Source organism: Zerene cesonia, chromosome 11 (assembly GCF_012273895.1).
Source record: "Zerene cesonia ecotype Mississippi chromosome 11, Zerene_cesonia_1.1, whole genome shotgun sequence".
NCBI lineage: Eukaryota > Metazoa > Arthropoda > Insecta > Lepidoptera > Pieridae > Zerene > Zerene cesonia.
This window is the reverse complement of record NC_052112.1, coordinates 1,390,565-1,403,383: the sequence shown is the minus strand read 5'-3', so window position 1 is coordinate 1,403,383 and position 12,819 is coordinate 1,390,565. Positions and strand designations below refer to the sequence as shown.

At 33.5% G+C, this 12,819-nt stretch overlaps 2 protein-coding genes across 5 annotated transcripts in view; both read right to left on the bottom strand.

Moving 5' to 3' along the window:
* The window catches only part of LOC119830250, a 61,263-nt gene that overhangs the window by 38,231 nt on the left and 10,213 nt on the right, over positions 1-12,819 (bottom strand). The gene's annotated exons all lie outside the window — the stretch shown is intronic.
* Positions 7,507-10,517, bottom strand: LOC119830251 (cysteine-rich with EGF-like domain protein 2). 2 transcript variants are annotated; one of them, XM_038353197.1, is made up of 4 exons: positions 10,346-10,516; positions 9,284-10,263; positions 9,169-9,200; positions 8,046-8,182 (listed from the first exon to the last, which is right to left on the bottom strand). In XM_038353197.1, the coding sequence occupies exons 2-3, from the start codon at positions 10,249-10,251 to the stop codon at positions 9,185-9,187; spliced, it is 984 nt and encodes a 327-aa protein (XP_038209125.1). In that variant the 5' UTR covers positions 10,252-10,263; positions 10,346-10,516; the 3' UTR covers positions 8,046-8,182; positions 9,169-9,184. The 2 variants fall into 2 exon arrangements, with proteins under 2 accessions (XP_038209124.1, XP_038209125.1); XM_038353196.1 differs by lacking the exon at positions 9,169-9,200 and having other exon boundaries at positions 7,507-8,182; positions 10,346-10,517.

Sequence of the window (12,819 nt, the reverse complement as noted above, 5' to 3'; positions counted from 1 at the left end):
AAAAAAAAAAAAAAAAAATTTATGATTAAATTACACTTCACTTCAAAACTATCTAACGATCTCAAAACCTTTCCATAGTGACCTGGTCGACATTCCAATGATGATTTCTCTATTTCAATTATATAGATATTTTATAAATTAGCACAAAAAAAATCAAAAAAAATTATCGGGGAATTATCATAATCTATGTAAAATCCATTTTTATGCAATCTGCCGAACCGATATTGATGAATGTTATAGATTTAGTTTTTAAATATTTATACACCCTTTCCATAATTCCTTATAGACACCAAAGCCTTTCTTTTGTTTGTTTTTTCGATCTATAACAGTAAGATCGCTTTTTTTTATGTTACAGTCGGCAATGGAGCTGGTGGGACGCCTGATGGTAAACGCTACCACCTCCCATGAACATTTGGAGAGGTGTAAGGTCCATTGCAGACAGAATGGATTACCGACTTTTTGGGAAGGAATTAAGAAAGGATTGGCGATAGGAATAAAGGAAAGGACTGGGTAGGGTAAGGAAAAGGATATGGGCCTCCGGCTCCCCCACTCACCGAACGAAACACAGCAGAATGCTATTTCACGCCGGTCTTCTGTGGGGGTGTGGTACTTCCCCGGTGCGAGCTGGCCCAATTCGTGCCGAAGCGTGCTCGACTACCACATACAACTTCCGCACCCTTTGCTCTTATGCTTTATATACAAATACTAGCTGCGCTCCGCGGTTTCACCCGCGTAAGTCCGTAACTCGTAGGAATATCGGGATAAAAAGTTACCTATACGTTATTCCAGTTGTCCAGCTGTCTACGTACCAAATGTAATTGCAATCGGTTCAGTAGTCTTTGCGTGCAAGAGCAACAAACACACACACACATTCTTACAAACTTTCGCATTTATACTATTAGTAGGATATAATGTTATAATGTATGTGAAATATGTATCATTATTAAAGCCAATAAAACCCTACAACCAGTGGCGTAGCTAGACGGACAAGGGCCCTGGTGCATAGGGAAAGAATCGGGCCCTCCTCCCCTCTTTCCGCCTTCCTCCCCTCTTTCAAAGCTGAGGTTAGAGGGCCCCCTGAGCTTCGGGGCCCTGGTGCACTGCACCACCTGGCCCTATGATAGCTACGCCACTGTCTACAACACAATAATATAACAAATAACCATTTCATAACCTCCAAACTCATAACTAGTAACATAATGACCAAGAAACAAAAGCGAAAGCGGAGAACTATTAACAATTTTATAGCCAAAACTCTCATGATATATAATCAACAATAGAAAATATCTCAGCAGCATTGTTACGCTTCTTTAAACCGACTTTCATCGCAGGCATTTCTTTGAGAATCGATATGTGTAATCGATAGATATCGTGTTGCGAACGAGATATCGAATCGCGGATATCGATTCTGTATCGAGTTGCGCAAAGAGCATCATTGGATAAATACATATTAAGGTCACAGTGTCACCGGAATTAAGGATATCTTAACAGTAGCTGTAATTTTGTTATGTAATTAAAGCCTAATATATAATGTCTTTATGTACATTATAACACTAAGACCATCATATAAAGCTGCAGTGATGTATAAGAAATAGTTTTGGTATGTTTAAATGTCAAAATTCATGTTAAGATATTTACATTGTTTGGCAGTAAAAACTTAGTAGTGAGCTGAGAAAAATAGTTATACAAATAAATGAATCATTACATAGTATAAAACAAAGTCGTTTTCTCTGTCTGTCCCTATGTATGCTTAAATCTTCAAAACTACACAACGGATTTTTGTGTTTTTTTTTGTTATAGGTAGAGGGATCCAAGAGGAGGGTTTTTATGTATGATAACATATTAAACTACTCCGTATTTAACGCGTGTGAAGCCGCGGACGAAATAGTACCAACTAAAACGTAATCAATTCAGGGCTTCGTGTGAAATACTTAACCGGAGATCATTGTTTCAGGACGACTGCGTTTAACAGGCAACAAGGAAGAGAATCAGGTTATACCCGTTTCTAGGTCTAAGCTAGATTAGATAATATCGAATGCATTCAGTGTTTCGAGTTAAACGCGTTTGAACGCTGGCATGTGCGATCAATGGGTTCAAGTTTGATTGGTTTTTATTAGTTAAAAACAAATTAATGACAAAATTCATTCGGAATGAAGGGCCGTCAGTCAGAAACTGTTAGGACATTTGGAAATTAAAAACTGGTCACGGGGAGACCACCCTCGCTGTAAAGTGTTCGAAACGTCGGGTTAATAATATACAAAATAAATCGCGTTTAAAATCCGTTAAAAAGTTTTTAATTTCTAAATGTGTAATACTCGCGTAAAATCAAACACAAGAAAATACTATGTTAGGACATTATCATATTTTCTTTATTACATCTCTAAGATCTATATATAATCTCTTTTTCACGTATAAACTGAACCGATTTTGAATGAAATTTGGTTCAGAGATATTTAGACCCGAGAAAGGACATGGATAATTCTTATCCCAGGAATCTCACGACAACAGTTACTATGGGGGTTAAGCCCCTTCGACTACACGAGCGAGGCCGCCGGCGAAAAGCCAGTAGATTGAAGGTATACTACATCTCTAGCTAAGAGTAAATAACTAGATATTAAGTAAAATTAAAGTGTGATTAATTCTTCAGCTCATTGCATATTCGTACTCGCCGTGCGTGATACACGAGGTGACTTCAATTTTAATTTATTGACGCGTAGTTAGTATAGAGACCGAATGGTTATTTACTATCTATAGCTTTTTTACTGATCAGCGTGTTTTAATTAATACTTTTTATCTAATTAAATGTGTGCACTTTGATCAATCAATAAACGATATCCTACTAATATTATAAATGCGAAAGTTTGTAATGATATGTGTGTGTTTGTTGCTCTTTCACGCAAAGACCGAACCGATTGCAATGAAATTTGGTACGTAGAGAGCTGGATAACTGAAATAATATATGGGCAACTTTTTATCCCAATATTCCTACGGGATACTGACTTACGCGTAGTATTTATTATATATATTGAAACAGTTTTAAATCACCGTTTTTAATTTTAAAATATTTCTGTGCTAGCTGCAACCTGCGGCTAAACTCGCATGTACCAAACCATGTGTATCAAACCATAATGTATGTAGGGGCGAAATTTCATACAGATCCTATCTGAGGCTTTTTCGTGTAAGTGTAACAAACATCCATACATTATTGCAAATTTTCGCGTCTATAATATTAGTAGGTTTTACTTCCTCTTCTCTGACTATCTCATCTACATACTTAAAAACTTATTAAGAATCATATATAAGTACTAACTGCGCCCCGCGATTTCACCCGCGTAAGTCCGTATCCCATGGGAATATCGGGATAAAACTTACTTATAAGTTATTCCAGTTGTCCAGCTGTCTACGTACCAATTTTCATTGCAATCGGTTTAGTAGTTTTTGCGTGAAAGAGCAACAAACACACACACAACCTTACAAACTTTCGCATTTATAATATTAGTAGGATTAGGATATATAAGTTATCAGGGAATGGATTTTAAGGATTTTAATTCATGTTTTATGAATATGCCTCTAAAATATGGTATTCATGTGTCATCTTCGTCTATTGACGGCATAATATAACGTGTAAGATGTCAATATCCAAATAATACACCCGCATTTTATGTAATTTCAGTTACCTTCCATAGTTCCACAACCCATTCCAAAGCGCACAGATAAACATTTTAAACGTAGAAAAAAACAGGCTGCTATCCTACCAAATGATACATAGATATCAGCGATTGTCTCGATTCCACAAACTGGCAAATCCACTTGACTTTTTTGGTCAATTTATAACAAAAACCTGTTCCAAAGTTCGCCTGTACGCGTTATCCTAATACATAGAGTTTTTAGTGATATTTCTGTTCATTTCGACATGAACAAGTTTAATATTTCTGTTTCACGGGATTCCATCTTGTTTATGGTATAATCAATTATTGATGTAGGTGATTTCTTTTTTTTTATCAAATTGGCTTGCGTGTACATGTCAAATGTAAAGAAGTTTATGGATCAACAAGTTCCATATTCAAATTACGTATGGAATTTACTACATAAATGCGTTGGAAGACATGACATGTATAGTCCCATAAACATGTACCTGTGTGATAAAATGTAATATGTACTACAGTAAAATATATATCATCCGTAGGCTTTATAAATGAGAAATTTCTTATGGAAATCAAAAAGTAAGCCAACATTATTATTTATATTCTGCGTAATGAAAAGCATTAATTTTGTAACGATCCACTAAAATTTTAACTCGATATAAAAGTAAAAATAATAGTGGTGTGGGCGGATATTTTAATCATTCCTATAAATAGTTAAGGACTAATAAGGTTTTTGTCTATTTTATATTCATAGATTGCATTGACACTTCGTGATCGCTCTCATGTAATTAAACGTGTTATTTAAATCGTCTTAGTATCTATTCCATTATTAAATTAATTGAGATACGTTTAATCCTGTTTTGTATCTTAATTACTCTATAGAAAGCTAATGAAGATACTCTAGTTATCTATAAAGTCTGGATAGCAGAAGTTATATTACCTGTATTTTTTCGAGCGTTCCTTTTTCAAAAAACTGTCCTTTGTCTTTTCTTATGTAGCTTGCTTATCATACTAAACTTTTGAGAAAGAACAGATCAAAGTGTTCTAGTACAAGATACTAACCTATTATCGCCTTCATAAAAAAGGGTATCACTTCGACTGTACATATTTATTGTTAGTTATCTCATAACTTTTTACCGGGTGAACATATCTTAATGACTCTTTTTTTTATTTGACAGCTAGTGCCACCCATGTGGACACATATAAATTTGGCCTTATGATAATCTAAGGACGGCTTGGTTCTTGGTTATAAAAAACATTTTAGAATGATTTTACTTATAAAGTAAATTAGTATTTGCAAAAATTCTCTCTAGTTTTCGATAGGTAGCTACATAAATGACCAGCCACAATATAAACCAACTCTCGATAATATTGTTACAATTTAACATAACAATGCAACAAAGGCTTGCTTGAATACATATAACAATTAGCACCGTCAAAACATTACTTCTGTTCGAGACACGTAGAGGCTATTACGGTTTACATATGTTACGTAATCCTCGACAACGGAATGGCAACCGCAATACATTGGCTTAAGCTAAATACTGAGTAGGTAAATACTGGTAAACAGTTACCTGTAATATATTAACTTCTATCACTTTACATTTCATTAATAAATTGCGATTTTTATTTATTTTAATTAAAAGCAATGCCAATAATTAAAAAAGCTCGATATGGTCTGATAAATACGCTATTGTTTATGCATGCACTGAATTATATCTAATCCTATAAGCTATTTTTAGACAAATAATAGAAATTTAATTTTCACACTTATATACTTATACCTAAATTATATAATGGTGTTAACAGATCAAAAATCTCCTGGAAAATAAATAACCGAAGACAACTGCATCTGACTACATAATAATGATTTTTACCGTATTGTTATCAAGTTGCAAGCTTATCGCTTGAAACCTAAAGAGCAAGATACATCACACGCAAAACGGTGTCAAGGTCACATATCATGATTGACAGTTCTTGTTAGGCTAATATATCTTGAGCCTTCGACAATATCTTTATAAATAAAGAATCGCGAAATATGTTGCTAAGCGTATAACTCGGTAACGGCTCATGCAATTCTGATTTTTTTTCGACGTTTTTGTTAATGCGCAATTTACTTATGGAACTACCACGGGTGAAGCCGGGGCGGGCCGCTAGTTCATCGTAGAGATAAAATGCACATACGATTTTAGGAGTAATTTTTGGTAGATTTTTTTATCTAAGACCGCTAGGCTGCCAAAATGCAATATTTAAAGCTAGATGTCAAGAAACGCTAATATAAGACAATAATTATATTAAATTCGCATGCCTCAATAATAAATTATTACAATAGGTTTACAAAATTCGTTAGTACATTTTAATGGTAGACACAAACATACATAATTAACATTACAAATTTCACTTTCTAAGGTACTCAAAGGGCGACATGTGAAAAGAAACACCAATCTGCTAAATAATATATTTTCAGGGTTCACAGAGACGGCAACGAGCAATCAATTTATAAATAAGTACTATAGTAATCACAATAAATCATTTCTACCACTACCACGTGGGGTACCAGTACTCCAGATTCTAAAACGGCACCAAATAATAACTATTTCGTGATTCGGTCGATAAACCCATGAGTTATCAAGAAATAAAACAATAAAAAAAAACGATTTGAGAATCTTTATCGTGTTGTCTGGACATCGTGTGTCCTATTAACATCACGGTCAGTTGATAATCAAAATAATTCTGTGTATTTACAAGATTTTAGAATCATGTATTACCTAAATCTCACTGTTATTACGATATGACTAAGAACATAATTAACCATAGACGACACATAAGTCATAGACAACACTAAATACCTGTGTTTTTTTTTATGATTTAGTTAAATAAAAACATTTTATAGTGCCTCGTAAATTATATTTTGCTGGCACAATATAAACAAAAATATCACATCAAACACGGCCTGCGTTTAACAACCTTGAAGTTAAAATTTATACTAAAATAAATACAATGCGGCTTCAAAATAATTTCGTATAAATTGTTGGATTTGCGTACCTATTTCTAGCGTTACTATGTCTCATTGTGAGTAACTTAATGACATAGGCCAAGGGAGACATTTACAAATTACAAAAATACAGAAAATTCTCAGTAAAGGGCTTACAAAATAGACATTTCCTCGAGAATGAATACGTAAATGAAATAATAAATCTGGGTTTCCCAAACTTCAAATGGGCGAAAACCGAAAGCAAAAACGAAATAGAAGAAGGATTATGCATAATTATTTTTAATTCACAAAAAATAAATCATTCATCATTTAATTTAAAATTTTAATACATTACGCAAGTAACTGAAAGTTTGGGAAACTCGGGTACAAAACTTCTCTTTAGAATAGGTGATTAAACGTAAAAAAGAACGATCTAATTATGGACTCATTTGAAATAAACTATGAAATGTTTGGATTAATTTAATGCATCACCATAAAAATATTATATGTATGCAAGTGCAAATAAAAAGGTGTCAAAGCTCAATTTAATTTAATCATCAAATAAATTTACAATTATTATGGTGTATATTTATTAAAAGAGTACAATTACTTCTTGTATATACACGATTGATTCACATTTCTGCCACTAGTTCCACCACTAACATCATTTCATCCTACTAATATTATAAATGCGAAAGTTTGTAAGGATGTGTGTGCGTTTGTTGCTCTTTCACGCAAAAACTACTGAACTGATTGCAATTAAATTTGGTACGTAGACAGCTGGACAACTGGAATAACATATAGGCAACTTTTTATCCCGATATTCCTACGGGATACAGACTCACGCGGGTGAAACCGCAGGGCGCAGCTAGTTCTTTATAAAAAAGACCATGAAAAAAATACCATTTCTTCATTTTTCTTTTACAACCACGGAAAATATTTTATTTTATTATTTATAGCTTATTTAAGAGAAAATAAAACGAAAAATGGTATGATGACGTCATACATACGGTAGATTGAAAGATGAGTCTATGCTAGCCTATGCCAGTTAAAAGAAGGTTCTATTGTCTATTACTATGGTTTAGTCATGTCGCTTTTATGGGGTAAAGGAAAAGGAAAGGATTAACGACTGGAAATAAGGAATGGACTAGGATGGGTGAGGAAAAGGAAACGAGCCTTGTACGTTTCGTTTAAATGTACGAGAAAGTTACATACATCTTAAGATTACTGATCATAAATATTGCAACCCATAATTCACACATATTTCAAACAAACACAACTCACACACACCTCATTAGCCGTGGAACTAGCGGAATGAACCAAGTAAAAAGTTCCATAAAAGAGCCTAGCTATCTATACATACAAAATGCTACATTATGTGCGGAATAATTGCATCAAATCAAAATCTTTCATATTGACTAGGCCAGTGTGACCATTAATCATGCAATAATACTCAGCACCAACAATATAAGATATGACCATGATTCCAACAAAGCTCCCAAGGGACGCCGACTTCGGAAGTAATATGCCGGTTGCAATCAAGAGGCCGATGTAAGTAATGTACCTTTAATATAAATGGACTTCATTAATGATTTATAACATAGTCTATGGGGGTTTTCACATGAAATTGCTCCAATGTGTGTTTGTATTTAATCGTTAAAATAATTAAAAGGTGGAGCATACATAGATTGGACTTTATGGCAATAAACATATATAAATTTCTTTTATTTATGTTCCACATGATCAAAATTATTCATTTATTTCTCATGCAATAATATCAAAGAAACCATTAAAACACATTCAACTTTAAATCGCATTGTATATCCATTTTATATTAAATATTTTTTCTCAACTGTAATCAGTAACTCCATAAATATTTACAAAGCATTTAAACTGAAATGTACTGTATTCTTTTAATTTATGCATACACATGTTTGATTTGAAATAAAATAGAGTAAAATATGATAATTTCAGTGATAAGATGTAATTAAATATATATAATGTTTTAAGACTATGCATACTTTAAATTGATGAAAGTGTTATTTAAAAATAAGCTGAGATGCTTATTTTTAAATAACATAATGTCATTAATGGCCACCTCCTTGGTACAGTGGTTAATGCATGAGCGTAGAACCTGGGTTCAATTCCTGGTGGGGACGCACAAAAAAAATGTCTCTGTCTGGCAGGACAGAGAAGGCTGATCACCTACTTGTCCATAAAGAAAACTGATCAGTGAAACCGATGTATATCATCTACCCACCTTCACTTTATCTCATCATTAATAGATATTAAAAAATATAAAAGTATATTCCATTTAAACAATCTATGGATGACTAACTACTTGAGTTAATAAATAATTTAACAAATTTTATATGACATAATATAAATATTATGATAATAATTATAAAGTATAAGTAAACAAATATACTATAGAAATAACTATATAATACACCTATATAATAAACCCTGTTGATACCTGCATACATAAAAAATTAACTTAAATAAATATCAACCAATTCCCATCACCAGTAACAAAAAAAGAATCATTACCTAAATTATCACAAGACTATAACTCCTCTTTTCTGAAAGAAACATAAACTCATTAGAACCAAAAAGAAATTAAACTATAAAAACTATAAAAAACATACAACAGTTCAATAATTACCTAGTGGTGGTGAGTATTTCTGATTGGTCTTCGTCTTCCCTCATGGCAATGCATAACTCGCCTTTCTTTGAGTACCCAGCCGCACACTTCCTGCACATATCAGGCCCATCGCCATAGCAACCAACACATGACTTGTCACAGGCTACACACTCGTATGATCCCAGTGTATTCTGACAGAACTGGTCTGCGTTGCACTTGTTCAAATCATCGCACTCATTGACATCCAAACAACCTTCCTCCGAGTCAAAAATGTACCCGTGTTTACACGCCACACAGTCTTTTGGAGTACCAGCTCTACAGCCCCCCATACATGATCTATGGCACTTGGAACATAGCATTTTATTATCGTCCTTATATGCTAAATAATAACCTGTAGAGCAGGCATCACAGTTGTCGCCTGCATACCCTATATCACATAGACAAGTTCCATTACCCTTCCGAGTACTGTCACCTCTACACTTTCCGTTCCCGCTGCATAACTTCTCGTGATCACCGGGACATGGTGAACAGTCTTTACCGAAATGGTGCTTCGGACAGCACAATTTTAATTTATCTATACAAACATACGTGTATAGATCGTCAGATTCGTCTGGGTTCTGCGCCCACCACTCTTCGATGAACTCTTCGGCCTTTTCAGCTACGTGATGGCATTGAACTGAATGTTTCGACTCCTCTTTACATATGCCGTCTTGAATATCTACGAGGCGCATTTCACTACGCTTATACGATTTTTTTAGCTTCTCCTCTTCCCACGCGGCATCACCACCTTCATACTTCCCTCTTGCTGTCCTTTCAAGGCCTTTTTGAAACGATTCTATGAATAACTTACAAGATTGGCACTCGCCGAGCGATTTCGACTGACTTATTATACCGGGGCTTATAACGGGTGGTTTGACCGTACAATAGACGGAAGTAAGCAGTATTAAATTGATAAAGGTGGCGAGTAATACTATTCCAGATCTTATCATCGTAGTTATATCCTGAAATGAAGAGATGTGTTATAGAATCCACTAAATACTGTACGGTATACAAAAAACTTGAAGGTGCAACAAATTTACACACCGATTTTGGCTTACAAACTATTGCACGCGGATTTTATTTGGCTCCAAACGCTACCGTCTTAATGAGCTTTTTAACAATATACGGTGATAATCCATGCAGGTTTTAATTAATAAATTATCAAAAGACTGACGTGTTTTATTCCGACTAGCTAAATAAAACTGACGGATGTGAGTGACGTTTCTGCGAGTTTGAAGTATAGTATACTATTAGTCTATACGTCATCCTACGTTCCGTTTCAAGGTTTTGCTTTATAATATATCTTATTTTTCAACGAATATGAAAAAAGGAGGAGGTTATCAAATCGACAGTTTTTTTGTGTTTTTTACCTCAAAACTTTTTACTGAGTGAACCGATTTGTACGATTCGTTTTTTAATTATAAACATCCCATATGGCTTCATTTAAATTTGGTCTAGTTCGGACAATTTGCAAAAGGTTTAGTTTTGTGTTTAAAATAAATATTTACAGATTTATATAATGAATATAGGTAAGTAATAGCTTTTTATTACAAAATAAATGAAACGCTTAAAACTAAATTAATCGAGATAATACATACATTATTCTAAATAACAATACATTTAATAAACCAATAGTTTAAACAAGATAATTGATTCAATCTGATGAAATGCATCATAATTTCTTCAAATTTTAGTTATTACCGCGAAAAAGTTGTAACTTACAGAAACATCATCGCCTGTGTTCATAAATATCTCACGTACGAACGCGCGGGGTGTAATTCTGATGAAAAATTATCGATTTTACGATACCAGTCTCGCAGATCAATATCATATTGTGCGAATAAGCGAGTAATGTATGAATCGAATCGGCGGAATGACCATCACTCATTCTTATTTGATCCCCGCTTTCAGATTAAATATCGTCTTATTTCAATGCTTTCCATTAATTGAACAAAGGAAGGGTATAAACAGTCTTTGTAATTTAATACATAGCAAATATGCTGGTATGTAGACAAAAACTTGCATACCACAAATCTTCATATATACACATAATAGCCTAGTTTTCGCCTCATTAGTGTATCAGCATTGTTACATCTTTACTTTCCACTAGGTGAACCGATTTCAATGATTCTTTTTCTATTTGAAAGCTAACACTTTCCGTGTGGACCCATTAACGGTGAAGACGGTTAAGATTGTTGTTAAAAATTGTTATTACTTTATTATTTGGATTCAATGTTAGATTAGGATGTCAATATGTAACTGAAACTATAAGCACAGCTATTCATTTCAGTATAAATAATTGAAATAAAATAAATGATAAAAAGGAACGATTTCCATAAAGAAAAAAATCAATTTTCTAGAATTTAGTTTCAACTCCAATTATTTTGATCGATAAGTAATATAAAGTGCTACATTAAAAATCTGTATAATGTAACATACATTTGATCTGAATCCTCTCTATTTCTTTCGACAAAGCACTTTACCTAACGTCACATTATGTAGGTATTTACATGCTTACATAATTTCCTACTTTCACCACTACAATGAGCATTTGCCTCACTAAAGATGAGAATAAACGTTACATTAATGTTAATTTTTATGAGAACATTTCAATCGGTACACTTTAGAAACATAAGTGTGAATTAGATATACATCATGTACTTATTAAAATATATTATAATGTACTGCCCGATTATTTGATAATAATATTACCACTATTAAAAAAAAACAGCATTGTCAATTATGCCTTAAATAAATATACTCGTTGCATAGTCCAACATTTTACTCAATAATTAAGTCGAGGGCGTCGGCGCTTAAATCTCCTTACGCGTTCTCGTTAAGTAGTATGAATAAAAAACAAAAAGAAAAAGTACGCATGAATCCGCTATTGTATTAATACGATAAGACATCAACGCAAATAATAAAAGTAGAATGCAACGATAGCCGGCAAGAATTACGATGTTTTCCAACTATAAACAGGCTAGGACACAATTAATATAAACTTATAAAGGTTTATAGTAGTCAACCTGTAAGCTTTGTGTGAGTGCGGTATTACGACTATAGTCTGCCGTTTATTTTAATCTATGCGCGCTTTTGGCGGGAATATAAGGTAACCACAGATTATCCGCTCCATTTTAATGTTAAATAAAACAAAATGGATCATAATGCCGCGGTTTAATATGAACCTGTGTGTGGATTATCGTTGATATCATAATATCTTTGAGCTCGCTCGCTGCCATATAAGATATTAAATGCAGTCATTATTTTACGTCTATTTTAAATGCAGATAAAAAATCGTCGGCGAGTTTTATTTGCAAATTACAACGTGGGACTGAATATTCAAAGGTGTTATTATGGTGCTTTATTATTGATAGAGACTCGCGTTGGGTGCCGCCCAAGTGTTCGTTTAAACGATTACTGCTGCAGTATGGACACTTTAGAAATGTTTTTTTATCATAAACACATGCGAACTATAAAGAGAAAATATAACTAAAAATAATTTTCTGTGAGGCTTAATG

Excerpts from the sequence above, each read along its gene's own strand:
- LOC119830251 (XM_038353196.1), bottom strand. The coding sequence starts at position 10,251 with ATGATAAGATCTGGAATAGTATTACTCGCCACCTTTATCAATTTAATA. Across the intron at positions 8,183-9,283 it reads GAAATACTCACCACCACTAG|GTACATTACTTACATCGGCC; the intron begins GTAATTATTGAA and ends TTTATATTAAAG.